The following is a 19021-nucleotide window of genomic DNA, read 5'->3' on the forward strand; positions in this document are numbered from 1 at the left end:
TCACTGCAATATAAATCCTGAAGTACTTCTAGCCCCACCTTAGCAAAGGTTTCTAACAGCATTGAGCCCATGGCATCCAGCCGGGTTATGGTGTGAGCTGAATGTAAAAATAGAATGGATGTAATGACACTCATTGCATTGCTGAGCAACATCACAACCTCAATACCCATTTTGTTTTATTGTCATTGGGACAAAGCTCAATTAGTTTATTATCTCAAACCATTCTGACTGTGTTCGACTGTGTGCACAATATCTAACAGATGTAAATCCACATGACCACATTTAGCCATAAGTAACACGATGGACTTGTTTGACTCTGTGAAACAACCACACCTGTCACTTGCTACACCATTTGAGTACTACAGTATGCACTTTACAAAATAACAGACAAGCAGAAGATGAGAGAAAACATCCCACTGACTGACTCTCAAGGCAGTGACACACAAGGCAGATCTCAAAATTAAATACAGCAAGGTTACATAAATGGAAATGTTTTAATTTATAGCTGTTCTTCCAGCTAAGTCTGAAAGCTTCCCATCTGTACCCAATGAACACAACTGCCAATAATCAAGTTAGCAGCAGAAAATGAAGAATTTCAAATCAAAAATGCATTTTGGCAAAGCCTCTGTCACTACGTTAGTATTTCAAAGTCCATCCACCAACTAATTCATAGAGTAATGAAACATAATTAGACTTTTCAATTACTGTCTGACGCCTCTGCAAAAACTTCCTCACACCTACACACCCATTCACGCTAACTCAAATTGTCCGATGCCTATAATATCTAAACCACACGACAAAGGAATGTTTTTAGTTAACCCCTCACCCACTGTGACAGATCACACCACTCTGGTTAAAATGATCACATGAAACACATCACTTCAACACAGCTTCTATAGTCTGCTACCGCAAAACACAAACACCTCAGAAGAAGTTCTGATCTAGCCACAAACACCGATGTGACCGCCTGAAGTAAAGATTGTTCACCACAAACATCGTGAGAAGCTGCTAAATGTCGAGCATGTCATGATTTTCAAGCCCACACACCCCAACAGTTTGCAACTGAATCCACTTGGCACTTTTATCTATGATGTGAAAGCTTGCTTTTTAACGCAAGAAATGTAAACTTTATTTGTCACAATGAAAAAAAAAAACACAGTTGTTGTTGTTTGCTGTGCAGCTCAACAGAAATGTGGTTAAGTGCATGTGGTTAAAAAGCTTGCACAATATTGAGGAACGTAACAATCCTCCTGTGATGGTTAAAACCAAAAATAACTTACTGTTGCACAACTGCGTCTGAAGTGATTAACAAGACATTCAGCATTCTTAACGTTAACAGTAACCCTATTATCAACTGCATCTCACCATTGTACAGCATTCCTGTGCCACATTCAAAATAGTGCACTGCAACTAAACTTAGATGTGAACACACTTCCCAGAGTATGAGCCTATATATTTTGGTCTGCTCACACTCTTACATTTCGTCTTTCACAGCTACAAACACCCAAAATTATTCCTCACTACTTTAACGCTACTCTACCCAGCACTCATGACATTGCCGCCTCAATCTATCACTTCATCCTTTATTCTTTAAACGAACAGCAAATAAAAGTATGGAGCCTTTAATATGTGTTTAATATTAACAGTAGATTAAAAAATATATATATACTGTATATATATCACAATTCAACCACATTAAGTTATTTTGTTTAAAAAAATAACTGTATTAGCTAGAACAGTGACAAATGTATTCTAACTGAACTACCTAAGCTCTATATAAACATGCACAGTAACTAACCTTTCAATTAGTGTAACCAGGCTGCATATACTACCTACCTTGCTTGCTAAGAAGCTTGGTTGTCTAGCAGTGTTATTTAGAACCTGGTGGCTAGGCCCACCGCTAGTAATAGCTGTAAATCTGGATAGCTATGTAGCATGTGTAGCTTTATTGAGATAAATTAAAAGTTACCGAGTGTGATTTCTCCATCTGTTCTGAGCATTTACAACCAGATGGCTGAATAAGAATTTTTTTTTTTTGGTCAATTTATTCTTGTTACTATTTATTTTACAATTATGTATTTATTATTAATACTGAACACTTTGGGCTTCCGTAGACCGACTGCTTATTGATCTGATGATGGTTATCAGTTGCCTGTTTTTCCACACTGCGTAATTTTTTCAGTGAGCATAATCAGAAAATACCACTCTGGTAACACAAACTATATATTCCAGTGGCTGGAATAGTGTACAGGAACATCTGTACCCAGTATGGAATAGAAGTACCCAAATCCCAATGGGCCGCACCACAGAACGTGGCTGAGAACAACAGGGCCAAGGTGCTGTGGGACTTCAGCTTCCAGACTGACAAACAGGTCCTGGCTAACCAACCGGACATAGTGGTGGTAGACAAAGAGCAGAAGAAGGCGGTGGTGATAGATGTGGCGATACCAGCAGACGCCAACATCAGAAAGAAAGAACACGAAAAGGTTGAAAAGTACCAAGGGTTGAAAGAACAGCAGAAACTGATGTGGAAGGTCAAGGCGAGCATGGTCCCTGTGGTAGTAGGAGCACTCGGGGCAGTAGCTCCAACAGATAACAGGAACAACATCAGAAGCCTCAGTCCAGAAGAGAGCAGTCCTAGGAACAGCTAAGATACTGCGCAGAACCCTCAAACTCCCAGGCCTGTGGCAGAGGACCCGAGCTTGAGGATGACACAGATATCACCCCAAGAGAGGGACGTTTTATATATATATATATATATATATATATATATATACACACATTTATTAATTTATTTTTTTCCAAATTAGTTTCATAAGACTGCAATCCACAAATTTTTGGGTCAACATGTCATGAATTTGTACATGCACCCATCTAGCCTTCCATTGTAAGGCTCTGTCCTCTTTAAATTTCTTGTTCTTTGTGCAACATGCAAGTGCAACATGTCTCACACAAACAAAATTAAGGTTTTTTTGTGACTGCTTTCCTCTTTTGTCATGATTTGGAAACTCTCTGAATATAATCAATCCTCCCTCCCCCTAATCCTCCTTTGGTGATTTTTTTATTTTTTTTTTTGCAAATTAAACTTTTGGTGTGTAAAGTACCAAAGCTCCTCACAGGAATTGGTAAGTGGCAATCCAACATCTGTGCTAAAGAGAGACAGAACCACAGAGAAACACTCATGACAACTGAGTTTCCAACAAGACGAGTTTGTGGGTACAGATCTTTTCGTCTGGAGTCAAAACCAGTACTTGGTTGTGGTTGATTATGTTTCTAGATACATACAAATAGCCAAACTCACTTCTGTCACACCAACTGCAGTGATAGAACAGTTAAAGTCAATATTCGCCCGCCATGGCATACCAGCATAGGTTCGGTCAGATAATGGACCTCAATTCTCCCCAAACGGAAAGGATCTATATGAGGATATATGCGCATATATGAAACAGTTTATCTGTGCATATATGCTGCATATGTATGTTATATATGCACATATATGATAATATATATGCTGCATATATATAGCATATATGTGTATATATGCCATATATATGCCGCATTTAGGCTGCATATAGGCCAAATACAGGTGCATATATGTGCATATACAGGGCATAGGTCTCCTATATTGCTTCTTTATATCCACATATAAGCCTCATATGTACATACAAGATATGTCTACTATATAGCTCATATACCCAGTGGCAGGTGTCATACCTATTGTTTAGCTCATATCTCACTTTTGCAACTGTTATACATGATGCCTAGCTCATATTTTTTATTCTCAAGGTAAAGGTAAAAAAAAAGTATATATGTAACGTATTGGATTCATAGCTATTGCTTTTTTTTATAGCTTCTTTTTTTGTTATTTATACTGGCAAGCATTTCACTACTCTGCTGCTCCCAAGGAAGTTTCTGAACTGTTCCCCCGGAAGCAGAAGTTACCGCCCCCTCTACAGTAGCGGCTTAGCAGAAGCGGCAAAGATAAACAGCGGCAAGCGGCTGGGAGCAAACATGTCAATATCACCCTCGGACATCCGTTATGTCCTGCTTCAATGGACAGAGGGTGGGGATAGAGGGGCCCATAGTATTTTGGTCTTCGACTGTGTCCGCAGTTTTTCGGTTAAAGATTTTTTGGAAGGAACTGAAAAGGAAGCCAAGGAGCACTTAGTGGAATGGCGGAAAGGCCGCAAACCTTGGCCGGTACCCGAAAGTCATGATCGGAATAAGTGTTTACATGGATGCTGCAGGCCGAGGGCAGATTGGCACGTCCATTAATGCTAAGCTCACCGAGCTTAGAAGAGCAAAGAAAGAATCATTTTTTGTTTTTTCTATACAGTTTTTGATTTTTAATTTATTATTTTTGTTCGTGTTCTTGTTTTATTTGATAATGTGAATAAATTATGTAAAGTTCTACATTTTGGGTTTTTATTTGTTTTTGTAGGCCATGTAGCTATGGATTTTTATAATTTTACGAATAGGTGAATATATATGTAGGTGCATATATAGGTGAACATACAGGTGCATATATAGGTGAATATATAGGTCCATATATATGTGAACATATAGGTGCATATATAGGTGAATATATACGTAGGTGCATATATAGGTGAACATATAGGTGCATGCTCCTCACTAGCGTCATGATGTTGTTCTGAGGCAATGTGTTCCACTCTTCCACAAGTGCTACACGCAGTTCTGCCAGGTCACTGTTGTGTGGTCTGTGCGGGTTCTTATTCTAAATAATGACACCGTATAGTTATTTCCTGTACGTTTACTGCACATACTTAAACGGCATGTTACAGGCGGCAATGTCTCTTTTTCCGTTAACCTCGAACTACCCAGCATTCCCCTGTATATGACGCCATCACATGTAAACAAAATACAATTACACCACAGTCACGTAACTTCCGCTTCCGGGGGAACAGTTCAGAAACTTCCTTGGGAGCAGCAGAGTAGTGAAATGCTTGCCAGTATAAATAACAAAAAAAAGAAGCTATAAAAAAAAGCAATATCTATGAATCCAATACGTTACATATATACTTTTTTTTTCTTCTTGGAAGGGACTTTGGACAAATATGCAGTTATTACCTTCAGAATAAAAAATATGAGCTAGGCATCATGTATAACAGTTGCATAAGTGAAATATGAGCTATACAATAGGTATGACACCTGCCACTGGGTATATGAGCTATATAGGACACATATCTTGTATGTACATATGAGGCAATATAGGAGACCTTTGCCCTGTATATGCACATATATGCACCTGAATTTGGCCTATATGCAGCCTAAATGCGGCATATATACGGCATATATACGCATGCGGCATATATATTATCATATATGTGCATATATATTATATGTATGCAGCAGCATATATGTACAGATAAACTGCATATAGGTTTCATATATGCGCATATATCCTCATACAGGTTCTTTCCGTGTGGGCTGCTCTGTGACATCAGCAGCATTTAGAGTCAGGTCGCCTCTTTAATAAAACGAGAGAAACTGAAACTTAAGTATCGATCTCTTGGTATCGATCAATCTCGATACCAACGTTGGTATCGATATTATCGATATTTGGATCGATCTGCCCACCACTACTGGACATGCTGGATGGTCCCAACAACAGTTCTCCCTGCTAACACTATGTCATGATCTGTTGGGTTCTGCACACTTTTTGGTGCGTTTGGTTACCTCTACAAGCTTGTCACATTTCAAGTCCTTTCGTCCGGCTTGAAGATTTGTAGTGCATCCTCCTGTGGGGAGTCCATGTGGACGTGACACTCATCTTGGACTGATAGGTGTTTGGGTATGTTGATTCTCTCCCTTTTGGTCTTTTTTGCATCACTTGACTGTGCTGAGTGAACAGAAATGGGTTTCTGTTCCCCTGCCATTTTCTTTTTCATCTGTCGCTCTGTCTCATAGGCACATGCTGTGTTCATTCTCTTAAGCAACAGTTCTTCAGAGATGTCAGTTTGCTCCAGATAAGCTGCTCCGCTTAATGTTGCCGTTCTGCAGTCCAGTTAACGCAGTGTGGAGAAACATTCTTTGCACTAGCCGAGAGTGCTGATGAAGAAGTTCTGTGGGGTTTCTTCTCTGCACATCGGAAGCCAACTGTGTATAGAGATCGGTTGCACTTTTCTCCTGATAATGTGAACGGAGGATTCGTCTCAATGTTGGTAAGGTCAAGTTCACTTTACCCTCCAAATAGCTGTGAAGCTGCATATAAGGCGCTGTGGCTCTAATCACTACATCCTCAATCTCCAGTTCTGAAAAGCCCTTGCTTAGACCATTTGCCGTGCTAAGCTTTGTCTTTTTGACCAGGCTCACCAATTTGTCCAGCAATTTTAAAGTCTTTATGCCAGTGATGAGGTGGAGAGTTGTGGGCAATGTTCTGTGTTAACTGTCTGTCGTAACCGTTGCTTGTGGTGTCTCTTTTCTCCTTGTTGTCCCTCTCGTTCTGTGTGCTTGCTAGCCGTAGCTACAATGGTTCGATTTCCTTTAATCGTTTTTCCTCATCTTCATCTTGTTTTATCTACTGTTCCTCTGTTTGTTTTGCTGCACTAGCATTACACACAGCCTGTAGCTCGTAGAGTTTGTCTTGAATTGATGTTTTTATCCCCAGAGAATGAGAGCAGCTTTCTGAAGAAAAGTAAAGATCATCACGTAAAGTAGATGTTGACTTGCACAGCAAGTATCCACATTCCATACAGTGCAGAGAGGAATCTTTTCTTATATATAAAGGGGCCATATGTAGTTAAGTATTTGAATTTAAAAGTTTAAAACGTTAATGAACATAACCACAGCAATATCTAGAGGTGTTAGCACGTTAGCATGCTAACCAGATCATATCATATGGCCACCTAAATTACCAGACTTTTCTTCTGCAGTTCATGTTTCCAGTATCTATGAATATTTAAAATTGCTATGATATTTTACTACCCTTACTTTGCTTCTACACTAGTTTTTCATGTTGTGGCTGACCTTAGGTGCAAGTAGAATTGTGTTTTGCTTTGCATTTACAGACCAACCAGATTGCTATTCAGATTTCTTAAAACCTGGTAGTTCTGCTAGATTGTAATAATGTCATTCTAGGACACAAAATAAATATTTGTTTGGGATAAAAAATACATTCTTACCCTTAGTAGTAGTTCTTCTCTGGATGCTAAAAGCTACAGGTCCTTTGATGGTAAATCCAAGGTAAAAGGACACTGGACCTGATTTCCAGAGTCTGCCTGTTCGGTTGGCCTCGACCTCAATCTCTGTGCCTCTGAACATTGCATACAGACGGTAATTTCGCACTACTCCTTCAACTTTGAGAAGGTTTTCCTGGACTGTGGGATCTTTGAAAACACTCTCATTCCTCCAATTAGTGTTCGAGCCCTGTGGAACGATTTCAAGTTTCCATCTATGAACAAACCTGTTCAGGCCTTTCCCTGTTCCAATAAAAAACAGAGGCCGAACGTACCTTGACTGAAAGAGAGTCTTGTATTCATGTTTGTAGGATTGCTGAACATTTTTAATTAATCCACGGAGGTCAGAGACACATTTGTCTTCATCATCTGGATACTAATACCAAAGCAGGACTAATATGGGAAGCTCAGGTTACGTCTCGGAGGCCAGATGGGATTCCTCTTTAAAAGCACTTTGATCGTTAGAACAGGATGGTTTTTCTTTCACATTTACCAGCATGATCTTAGCAAGGATGTAGTTTGGCCAAATCCTGTTTAGAGGAATCTTTACTTTGACAAATTTCTTTCCACCATGCGGCAATGTTTTTAAAATCTGATTCAGTGCATTTTCTGTTAAGACATGACAGCACTCCAGCTGAGGTGGCAGCCGGTTTTTGTTTAAGTTTGTGGAGGGTTTGTGAGAGTTCGTCTTTTTGTTTGGGTGCTGAGTCTCCAACGTACTTTTTGTAGCATTTTGCTGACAAAATGTAAGATTCATCATCTTTTTTCATGATCAAACTTGATCAGTTTGTTGTTGCCTAGTGATTCCAGGACAGAGCCCATGGCCACATTCTTTGTGAGAATTTGCTTCCAAACTTCGTGTTGACGGACAAGGCGACTGTACAGAAGGTTGCAAACCTGCAAATAACCAAAGTGCCCGCTGATGTTAAAAGCTCGCAATTCTTTTGTCTTTCCATCTTCGTTCATGCCTTTCCCATGCTCTTTTTCAGCAAGTTGTTCCTCATCTTCAAATGCTTCAATAGCCTTTTGGGCCCGCTGCAAAATTTCTCTCGGTTTGGCAGAACGAACTTTGTTCTTCAGATGGTGCTTATGGACTTGGCCCAGCATGTCAGCAATGAATAATTTTTTGGGGTCTCTTTGCTTTGCCGTAACTTTTCAGCCTTGTTGTAGTCTTTTAGCTTTCTATAATAAAAACGAGCGAGTTCCTGAGGAAACACAGAGTCCTCGACAAATCTATTTGAAGCAACTTTGAGGAGGGTTGCTCTGTGTTTTTTGTCAATATCTAAAATCAGTCTGGAAAACATTTCTCTTCTCGGTTTTCCTTGACACTTTACTTCTTTCATTTCTCTTTTGGTTAACATGTCTTTGATGAAGCCAAATATACATGGAGGGACTTCATCATTGCAAAATCAGGTCAAGAACTGTATTGCTGTGTCACTTCTTGTCAGTCCTGCATCTGCCAACAGTTCATTACAATGCTGTGCTATCAAAGGGTGAACCATGCGGACCTTTTTTTCAGATCTTACATCTTGTTGGAAGGTGACGATGAGATGACTGAAGGGCTTCATTAGGTCCTCCAGTGAAAGGTATCCATGGATGTCGTCATCATGTCTGAGGAAGTCTAGGCACTGAGACTCCAGGAAATATGAACGTGGAACATAGGCGTTCAGCAGGGATAGGAAGGAAGCAAGCTGAGACTTCAGAGATTTATTTATTTTCTTGATTGTTTTAAATATCTCACACGCCTCCAGTATGTAATCATGAGAATTACTGTGCAATATGTTGAAACCATGAAACTCTTTGCATCTGTCACCATATCTTCTGCTAAGCTCTTCTTTTTTCTCATTGAACTGTTGCTTCTCTGTGTCCGAGAGGGTTGATTTGAGAATGACACATTTTCTTTCATTCCTCTTGAATTTTTGTTTCATTTCAGAAGATTGGTCTTTTTTGGGCATGCAACATTTAAGTGTTCGCACGCAGCTGAGAAAAACAACCACATGCATGTTAATCTCTATCTCCTGTTTAACAATCTCATCCCTAATGCCATCCTGAAGTCTGTCCACAATTAAATCATCATTCAGTAACAGCAGCACAGTCTTCTGGTGGCCTTGACTGCACTCTGTGAAAAGATGGACCACCTGCTTTGCAACTTTTTGGATATCTAAGGTTGAGCCCGTCAAGACAGCACACCTGAAGGTTTTCCTCAAGTCCCATAACACCTGCATAGCCAGCGTAATGCCCCCACATCCTTGTTGGTGGAGCAATTTCATTGTTGATGTTCCAGGGCCTTCTCTTCGTTTGTGAATTTGTTGTACAAGTGTTTGATATCCAACTCGTTTAATAAAAGGAGTTCTAGTGCCATCTGACTCTGCCTGATTGCTAATGTGGAAGTTCAACCAGTTGGGTGGAGCTCCTCTGTAAAAGATTTCCTCCGTCCGTTCAACAGTTTCTTGACTGATGAATTCTCCTTCGAACTGATATTCATAGACAATGTCAAGAAGAGAAAGGGAATCTTTGATTTGGTCCATGTAATATCTTCGGGCTATTTCAGACTTTTAGTTTTGTGAACTCCTAGATGTAAAAAAAATAAAAATAAAAAGGTTATGTTAGACTGTATAAATGGGTAGTTGACAGTGGGAATACCAATTCACAAACATCACAACAGCTATCATCTTTTCAGTTGTGGAAGCAATCTCAAGTCCCAAATATTGAAGATCTTTTATATTAATCTTATGTCACCGACGGGTGTGCTCATGGTTCGGGAGCTTTAAAATGGATCTGTTAACCCCCACATTACCAGATTTGGGATGAACTTCGGTACAGAGCGAGGTTAAGACGTATATGTATTTCGAGGCAAGTCCTGTAGTCTTGGCCTGGCTTTAGGTGTGTCCTAATACGTCTATCTATGACTTTTTCTCTGGTAGAAAGAAAATGGGGACCGCATCATCTTACTACCTCAATCAAAAATGTTATTCTAAGCTGCATATGGGCTTTATTCCCATGACAAAAATATCATGACATGCATAGCAACAAACACATCTACATTCAATATCCAGCTATTCCACTTTTACAAATGGGCTGTCTTTGTTGTGGTAACTGAGTGAGAAATGTGAGAAGGGGAGCACACAAGCAGAAAACTGAAACTTAAATTAGACCTTTGTTGGTGTTCATTGAAACTCCTTATGTATTGTTCCACTCGCTAATTCTACTTGAGCAATGAAGGCCAATAATGACAGTACAAGTAAGTGGAGAAGAACAGGTTCTTTGATAAAGGATCAAATGTGTGCTTGGCACAAATGCTACCCATGTGTGATAGAAGTCCTGCATATAAAGAAGCTGTGCTTTTTTTCTTCTTGTATTAAGTCAAGAAAAGTACTGATTGACACAAGCTATATGTTGTAAGCTAAAATTGAAATCATAATAATTTGCTGGTAATTACCACTAATGAAAATATAGACACTTAAAATATAAATGTCCAGATAATAGTTCTTTAACAGTAAGAAAACAGAAACAGGCTCAGCAGGGTTGCAAGTCAGGTCGTGATTCCAGGTGATGACTCGTCATGCCTGGCATGAGTTAATACCTGTTTTGTATTTATCACATTTGCAAAACAAATTCCATTTCATTCCTTTTTGTTTTTCATTCAACCTTTATTTAAAGGGTGGCCAATGAGAGCAGTCTGTCTTTTACAAGGACAACCAGGTTAAAGCACTTAAAAGTTAGCACACATAACAAACCATGGGCAGAATTGAGCACTGCGCAAAGACAATAAAAGGATTCTTCATATTGATCTAACATAAGAGGCAACATTAATTCAAAGGCACATAAACTGCTCTGCCCATTTATAGTATTTAAAAAAGACCCTCAGAATTAGCATGTAGACAATGTTTAGTTGATGTCTCATATAGAATATTTAGCAATACATATATAAAGTATAAAAACAAGTGCCAAACAATAAAAATAATAGAGAAAGAAATCAAGATAATAATACACAGCCATAACATTATGACAGGTGAAGTCAGCAAGTGAACATTTTGTCCTCAAAGTTGATGCGTTAGAAGCAAGAAAAAATGCACAAGTGGAAGTGTGTGATTCAAAACAGGATCACGGAGCAATAGGTCAAGTTGGCCGGGTCTGATCAATCATGTTTTCTTTTACATCACATTAACAGCCGCGTGCCATTAACAGGTGTCGCTTAACCGGGGAAACACATGGCACCAGATCTCACAATGGGAAGAAGACAGGCTGGCTGAGGCCGTGGGATGATTTTGGCAATGTTGGGTAATGTTCTTTGAGACAAACACCGTGACCTCACGAAGATCAGTGATCAGAGCCCAACAAGCTCTTGAACCTTTTCTTCGCACTGTGTCAATCATCTCTCTGGTTTCATCTACCCTAGACATGGTCGCAAGAAACTCAATTTCATTATGATTAATCAACCCATGTGACAGAAGCCTAAACCGCCTATAAGGGTTGAATTCCAGGGATATGGGCAGTGCCAGCTTGTGAGTTTGGAGCCAGCTTTGTTTATGCTAAGACACTGGAAGTCTCTGCTGAATCAGCACCTGGAAGACAAAACAAGCAAGCATTTTTTAAATAACCATGTTATTGTTTCAGAAAGAATTTAGCCACTTCCACCTTTTGCATTTCTAATTATAGAGAGACCCCAAAACAGCTGGATCTGAAAACTCCTATTGGTACTATTAAGAAATTATATAGAAACACAGAAGCTTACACAAACAACTGTAATTTGAATATGTCGCATATAAGAACATGTATTGATAGAACTGCACTTCCTGTGGAATTCATAATGTGATTATCAGTCTAATTTGAGAGAAAACTTTAGGAAGACAGACAGACTGAAATCAGTTCAAACTGTGATTTGATTACTTGTATGAGATTTGTGCAGTTTTCATTCCTACGCTTCAGGTGTGAAGCTCGATGGAGACTGAAAGTCAGAAAGAAATAACATTAACTGTTGACAGTATTCAGTGAATAAAATAAATCTCACCTTGTCCAAACTAAATTGAAGCACATTTTTTTTTTTATTCTGCATCTCTCTGTAAGCTGTTGTGAACTGCAATTTCCCCATTGCGGGACTAATAAAGGTTTTTCTTATTCTTCCTATTATTATTGTACATGTCAGAGGAAAAATGCTTTTGCATTTTGTTGTAGCTTATATGTTACATTAGCCAATTGGTTAATCCTTCACAATTAGACATCCCAAAAAGCATAGGCTTTCTAAATAAACATATTGAAGTACTCATACAAAGCTTTCAAGAAGTTATTTCTCTCACCTTCAGTTTGGTGTCATCTGCATACGAACCAGGCTTTGTGGTTTTTGAGTTTTGGTCCAGTTTGGCACCTAATGAGAGGAGACAAACAGCCATAAATGTCATAAAACTGAGTTAAGGTTAACTGCTTACTTTCTTACTTTCTTTATCAGACCTGAGTAAGAAATATTTGTGCTGTAACAAGTAGCTACAGAGCAACCAACTTTTTCAGTATATGGTGGGTAAAAGGAATGTTTTTTGCACATAAAATGCACATAGTAACTACTGTATATTTTCCATTTTGGCATGCAAGTACAAAGAGCAGTTGTAATGAAAAAAGCTCAGTGGAATTAAACCTAGGACAGGTTATTTGAATTTCTGCCATGCATATATTTAATGACTATCAAGATACAGTATCTTACCCTTGTATTCAGTTTTGGTCTGGATGCCAAAGGCCACAGGACCTCTGATGGTAAATCCAAGGTAAAAGAACACTTGACGTGGTTTCCAGAGGCTGTTTTGCAGATTGGCATTCACCTCGATCTCTGTGTCCCCGACAGTTGCATACACTCTGCAGTTTCGTACCACCCCTTGGACTGTGAGAAGACGCTCCTGGACCCTGGGATTTTTGAAAATATTCTCACTCCTCCAGTTATTGCTCCAGTCTGCTTTTTCTTGACTTTGTTCAAAAAACAATTCCTCAAGGACTTTTCTGTGAACAGTTCTGCTCAGACCTTGACCTTTTCCAATGAAAAACAGAGGACGAAGATACCTTGAGCGAAAGTATGCCTTATATGTATGTTCATAAGAGTGGTGCATTTGCTGAATCAACTGATTGAGGTCAAAGACACATTTGTCTTCTTTGTCAGGCCAGTACAGGAGGAGGGCTAACATGTGCTCCTCAGGTTGATCCTTTTTACTCAGGGGCATTTTCTCTCTAAATGCTGTTAATAGACTGGGTTCCAGAAGACAGTTCTCTCCTGTATTCATTAACATGATATGAGCAAAGATGTAGTTGACCAGAGCTGTTCCTGAATCTTTGATTGAACAGATTTCCCCATACCATGTAGTGATTTCCTTTAGCTCTGGTTCAGTGTATTCTCTGTCAAGACATGACAGTACTCCTGCAGAAGTGTAAGCTAGGGATTGTTTAAGCTTCTGGATGATTTCATCACCTTTTTTTTTCACATGCTTTGGTGGTGACTCTCCAATGTACTTCCTGTAGCAGTCAGACATGTCGTCACAAATGTATTCAGGATCCTCTTTGTCTATGCTAAGCTTTGAGTAAGACAGGTATTTATCAAAAAACTCACATTTTCTCTCTACCTCATCTCTGAGGCTGTTTATTAGAGTATTAAATCTGTAGAGTTCCTTGTCTCCAAGTGATTCCAATACACTGATCATAGACACTTTCTTTGTGAGAACCTCTCCCCATGTTATGTTTAGATGGACAAGTTTGTCATACAGAGTTTTGCAAACCTGCAGGTAACCAAACTGTCCTCTGGAGTTATAAAAACGCGAGACTTTAGTTTGGTGATGATCTTTCATTTCTTCTCCAAGTTCATCCTCAGCAAGTTGTTCTTCATGTTTGAATGCTTCAGTTGCCTTTTTGGCCAGTTGCAAGATTTCTCTAGGTTCTGTAACCTCTTTGTTCATCAGGTGGTTCTTATGGACTTGGCCCAGTGTATCAGCAACAAATGAACTTTGGGGATCTCTTTGCTTTGCTCTCTTTGCCCACATTTCTGCCAGATTGTAGTCTGTTAGTTCGATGTAATAAAAACGAGCAAGTGCTTGTGGAAAAAAGGCATTTTCACTGAATTTCTTTGACGCCACCTTTAAAACTGATGCACTCTGGACTTTTCCCTCCTTCGTTTGGGCTTTTCCCTCCTCCTGTTTAATGTCTAGAATCAGCCTAGAAAACCTTTCTTGGTCCTTTTTAATGTCTGTACCACTGTCTGACTTCTCTCCTTTTTTCGTTTCTCTTTTGGTTAGCATGTCTTTGACAAAACCAAGCAAGCATGGAGGAACCTCATCTTTGCAAAAACAGGTCAGGAAGTTTCTTGCTGTGTCACTTCTTGTCACTCCTGCGTCTGCCAACAGTTTAATACAATGCTGTGCTATCAAAGGGTGAACCATGCGGACCTTTTTTTCAGATCTTACATCTTGTTGGAAGGTGACGATGAGATGACTGAAAGGCTTCATTAGATCCTCCAGTGAAAAGTCTCCATGGATGTCGTCATCATGTCTGAGGAAGTCTAGGCACTGAGACTCCAGGAGATATGAACCTGGAACATAGGCATTCAGCAGGGATAGGAAGGCAGCAAGCTGAGTCTTCAGAGGTTTGTTTCTTTTCTTGATTGTTTTAAATATCTCACATGCCTCCTTGATGTAATCGTGAGAGAAATTTGTTTGCAATATGTTAAAACCATGAAACTGTTTGCATCTGTCACCGTATCTTCTGCTAAGCTCTTCCCTTTTCTCATTGAACTGTTGCTTCTCTGTGTCTGAGAGTACTTTCTGTAGTACGACATGGTCACCGTCTAGAACTGCATCTTTTCTCACGCAGCTGAGTAAAACCACCACAGGCATGTAGGTGACTAACTTCTGTTGAGCAATTATCTTCATAATGCTGTCTTGGAGATTATCCAAGATCTGCTCATCATCCAGTAACAGTAGCACAGTGTTCTGGTGGCCTTGATTGCCTGCTGTGAAAAGGCTGATCACCTCCTTTGCAACTTTTGTAATGTCGAAGGTTGATCCTCTTAAAACAGCACACCTGAAGGTTTTGCGCAAGTCCCACAACACCTGCATGGCTGTTGTAGTTCCTCCACATCCTGGTTGGTGAAACAGTTTAACAGTTGATATTCCAGGGAGTTTTCTTTTTTTCTGAATTTGTTCGTTGAGTATTTGATATCCATCTCGTTTAATAAAAAGAGTTCCAGTGCCATTTGACGTTGCTTGTTCACTAAAGTGAAAGTTTAACCAGTTGGGGGGAGCGCCTCTGTAAAAATTATGCTCTGTTTGCTCAGCAAGTTTTGGATCAAATGACTGTCCTTCGAACTCATTTGCATGGAGAACATCCAACAGTGAGAGGGAATCTCTTAAAGTGCTGCCCACATATTTTTCTCCACCTTTAGCAGTGGACAGGGCTGGTCCATTTGCCATCTCAGATTGTTAGTGTCCTTAATAAACATTAAAAAACAGAAAAAGAAAAGTCTGTAATTTTGTACTGTGCTAATACAGAGTATACCACAGAACCTTTGCTGTCTTCAATGTGGACTCATGAACACAAAATGTTTGGTGTTCAGGTAGTAACATCAGTTGTGAAACATTAGAACATCGTTGCTAGGCAACTGTTGCCATGTTTATAGATTATATGAGTTTACATTCACTTTATTAAAGGTGATACTCAAATGAAAATGTCCATTCACATCACTGGATAGTATGAGTTTAACTGCACAGTGTATGGCTTGTATTTATATGTCATTTACAGACACACAAAGAATTTCCCAACATTTTCTATATGATGCAGATGTCTCTTAAGTCTTGTTAAGATTTATTGTCTTCTGTATCGTTAACTTGTAACTAAATGCTTTTAGTCTGAAAGGCAGGTGGAATTTAAAGCCACATGCTATACGCAAGGTAGAAAGTAATCATACCTTTCAAAGCAATATGTTTTGATTAAAGTGTTTATAGGAGTCACTTAAGGCCATATTTGACAGTGGGGTGTGGAGCTGTGGTGGACCTTGCTGGTCCTTGGATGAAATGAAACTCATGGTCTGGAAAAATGTAAGTGCAATTGTTTATAGAGTAAAATGTAAATACCAATTAGATGTAAATTGCATAATAAATGCTACATCATCAGAATGAAACTGTAATGAAAAAATTAAGATTAAGATGATGTGTAGATTTGGTTATGAGAATAAGAAAATAAGGCATGTAAGACTTTTCCTTAGTGGTATTGTTTTATTGTAAATGCTTTAAATAGTGCCGTGAGTTTATTTGATCTGTGAAACTTCGGTGATAAGAGGGCATGCAAATGTAGCCCGGGAAATGAACTGTCACACAGTGACTGGGGGTTTCACAAGAAAGAAGGATCCTTTTACAGTAGTGGCATTGGCAGGTAGTGTTACCTATTTGGCAACTTCTGGCACTGTGTGATAGAAAGTGACGCCCCTATAACAACCTACAGCAGCCTCTGGCACACTGTGAGTACTTGCAACTCCTAACTAGCTCTCGGTGTGGCAGAAGGTGACACCCTATAGCAACCTCTGGCACTCTGTGACTACTGGTGGAGACAGTCACTCTCTCTCGCAAGTCTGTCAGCTGCCAAACTGCCAGTAGGGCAGGGACACATTTTCTGATTTGTTTTCATATCATATCTTTTGTAGCCATATGTCTGGTTTATGTTGGCCAACACTGTAGGTGTTGGTGAAATAAATATATATGACAAACATACTAGTTAAAAGTGCAATGCTGAGCTGGTGCAGCTGAAAGAGAAGCCGCCTCCGGTACCACAGAAGCAGCTGATCAACACAAACAGTAGAGTTATTTCCCAGTATATACAGTCAATGCAGGGATCGTGTTAACCGAATATTTTTTAAAAATGTGATGGAAAAATTTGATGGCCATGTCATTGTGACAGATTGCAGTTCACACCACTGGCCACTTGGTGGCGAGTGACGTTTTTAATTGGCTCTTGTCTCTAATCCCACTTTGCATACCAAACGTCTCCGAACTTTTGTCAGTACATGATTTCCTGGTACACCGATTACACTGATGCACACGTCAGAGCTTGCCTAACAGCTACCAAAATGGAGGAATCGGTTGAAAGCACGTTGCTGGGACTGATGGAAGGCAAATTTTATATGAAAAACTACCTGATGAAAGTAGGGTTTGTGCAAATTGTGCAAAAAAAAAAAAAAAAAAAAAAGAGTTTGCATACCACCGAAGCACTTCAACCCTAGGGTGCCATCTAACTTTATTATTTTTTTATTTTTTTAAAGTCAATGCTGTTCTGAAAAGGTACAGTACTTAAACTGGCACTTTAACTCTAGGTCTGTTCAGTTTTGGCCAGGAATATTTTCTTTCTTTTTCTACTGTTTTGAATTGAAATGCAATAATTAAATGCATTTTTCCAGACATTAAAAGAGCTTGAGTTTACAATATTCATGTCTGAATTCATTTTTTGATTCAGTCGTCCACTAAAATCCATTTAAATTAAAAAATGTTGCTTTTTGGGGCACATATTGTTATGCGATTAAAATGTAATTAATCGAGATTAATTAATTACAGAGCCTCTAATTAATTAGATTTAACAAAAAAAAATAAAAAAATCGAGTCCTACACCTAATTTCTAGTTAAATTGTTTTATTTCATTGTTGATATGCTACTGGGGCCACAGTCAGTTGTTTTTGTCACTGCGGAGAAAATGTTAGCCTGCATATATTCATCTGCTTGATGTTTGTATCCACGCTGTGGATTCTGTGTTCAGCTTGTTTGGACTGAATATTAATTAAAAATTAATGAAAATTATTTCAGCGTATATATATATATATATATATATATATATATTTTTTTTTTTTTACCTGGCCATAGAAGGAAGTTCATGTTGTTCAACTTCAGTGTACTTTTTTTTAATTTCCAAGCCCAAAAGCTGTTCAAAAATGGGCAAAATTGATATGTTGTTCAGTACTTTAACCATCCAGATTGCTTATGTAAGTGCAGCCTATCATAAACACACACACACAAATCAGCATTCTTTCAAATCGGCATAACAAATGATAACAAACCAGTACAAATTTGCGGAGTCACAAGTAGTCAGAGTGCCGGAATTTACCACAGAGGTGACACTACCTGGCATCGACACTAAGAGAATCACGCCCTTTCTGGTTCTTGCTGCATTTGTTATAATCAAAACTTTACACAAGAAGCGTAACATGAAGACAAATAATACAAAACCTATAGCTCTGGCATTGCTTACTTACCTTTCACAGCGTTTTCTCTAAATCATCATGGTCTCCGATGCGTGCTGCAACCACCTTGTTAAAACACTGTCTCACATCCAGCATTCACGTTTTTATTCAGTCCAAAACTAAAGGAAAACGAAACCAAATAATGGTAACGCCCAGTTGCTTCTGGGCGTTTATACTACACAACACCACCGCCTTCTGACCACAGTTGGTAACATAGGTTACAACAGTGGCTCTCAACTTACACTGTGCGTCACATTAAAACCAATAACCTCCACAAAAAGACATTAATATTTAATCGAAAATAATAATAAATAATGTTGTTTATTACCATTTAAAATCACTTAGAGGAATGCTTTAACACTCAAGGTATGAAGTTATATTGCAGATTTCAACATATTATGGTTGTCATTATGCATGTCAAGATGCCTTTCATTATCACGGAAAAACGGAACAAAGAACAAGGAACAGTTCACTCTATTGGATATGTAGACTGACAGGTTTCAACTGAGACGGATTAAATTGTTTTTGACTATGCTGAATAGTGACAACCTCACAAGTCTTGTTTTGCCCATGTAAT

General features: G+C 39.0%; 1 protein-coding gene across 2 annotated transcripts; it reads right to left on the reverse strand.

The window, feature by feature from the left end:
- Positions 1-10714: 10714 nt before the first annotated feature.
- On the reverse strand, positions 10715-18671 carry LOC311490561 (sterile alpha motif domain-containing protein 9-like). 2 transcript variants are annotated; one of them, XM_084548115.1, is made up of 5 exons: positions 18457-18671; positions 12892-15651; positions 12494-12561; positions 12087-12144; positions 10715-11761 (listed from the first exon to the last, which is right to left on the reverse strand). In XM_084548115.1, the coding sequence occupies exons 2-4, from the start codon at positions 15632-15634 to the stop codon at positions 12115-12117; spliced, it is 2841 nt and encodes a 946-aa protein (XP_084404241.1). In that variant the 5' UTR covers positions 15635-15651; positions 18457-18671; the 3' UTR covers positions 10715-11761; positions 12087-12114. The 2 variants fall into 2 exon arrangements, with proteins under 2 accessions (XP_084404241.1, XP_084404242.1); XM_084548116.1 differs by lacking the exon at positions 18457-18671 and having other exon boundaries at positions 12892-17161.
- Between the last annotated feature and the right edge of the window lie 350 nt (positions 18672-19021).

This window comes from Chelon labrosus (assembly GCF_963514085.1).
Source record: "Chelon labrosus genome assembly, chromosome: 1".
NCBI lineage: Eukaryota > Metazoa > Chordata > Actinopteri > Mugiliformes > Mugilidae > Chelon > Chelon labrosus.

Excerpts from the sequence above, each read along its gene's own strand:
- LOC311490561 (XM_084548115.1), bottom strand. The coding sequence starts at position 15,634 with ATGGCAAATGGACCAGCCCTGTCCACTGCTAAAGGTGGAGAAAAATAT. Across the intron at positions 12,562-12,891 it reads GACCAAAACTGAATACAAGG|GTGCCAAACTGGACCAAAAC; the intron begins GTAAGATACTGT and ends TCCTCTCATTAG. Across the intron at positions 12,145-12,493 it reads CAGATGACACCAAACTGAAG|TCTCCATCGAGCTTCACACC; the intron begins GTGAGAGAAATA and ends TCTGACTTTCAG.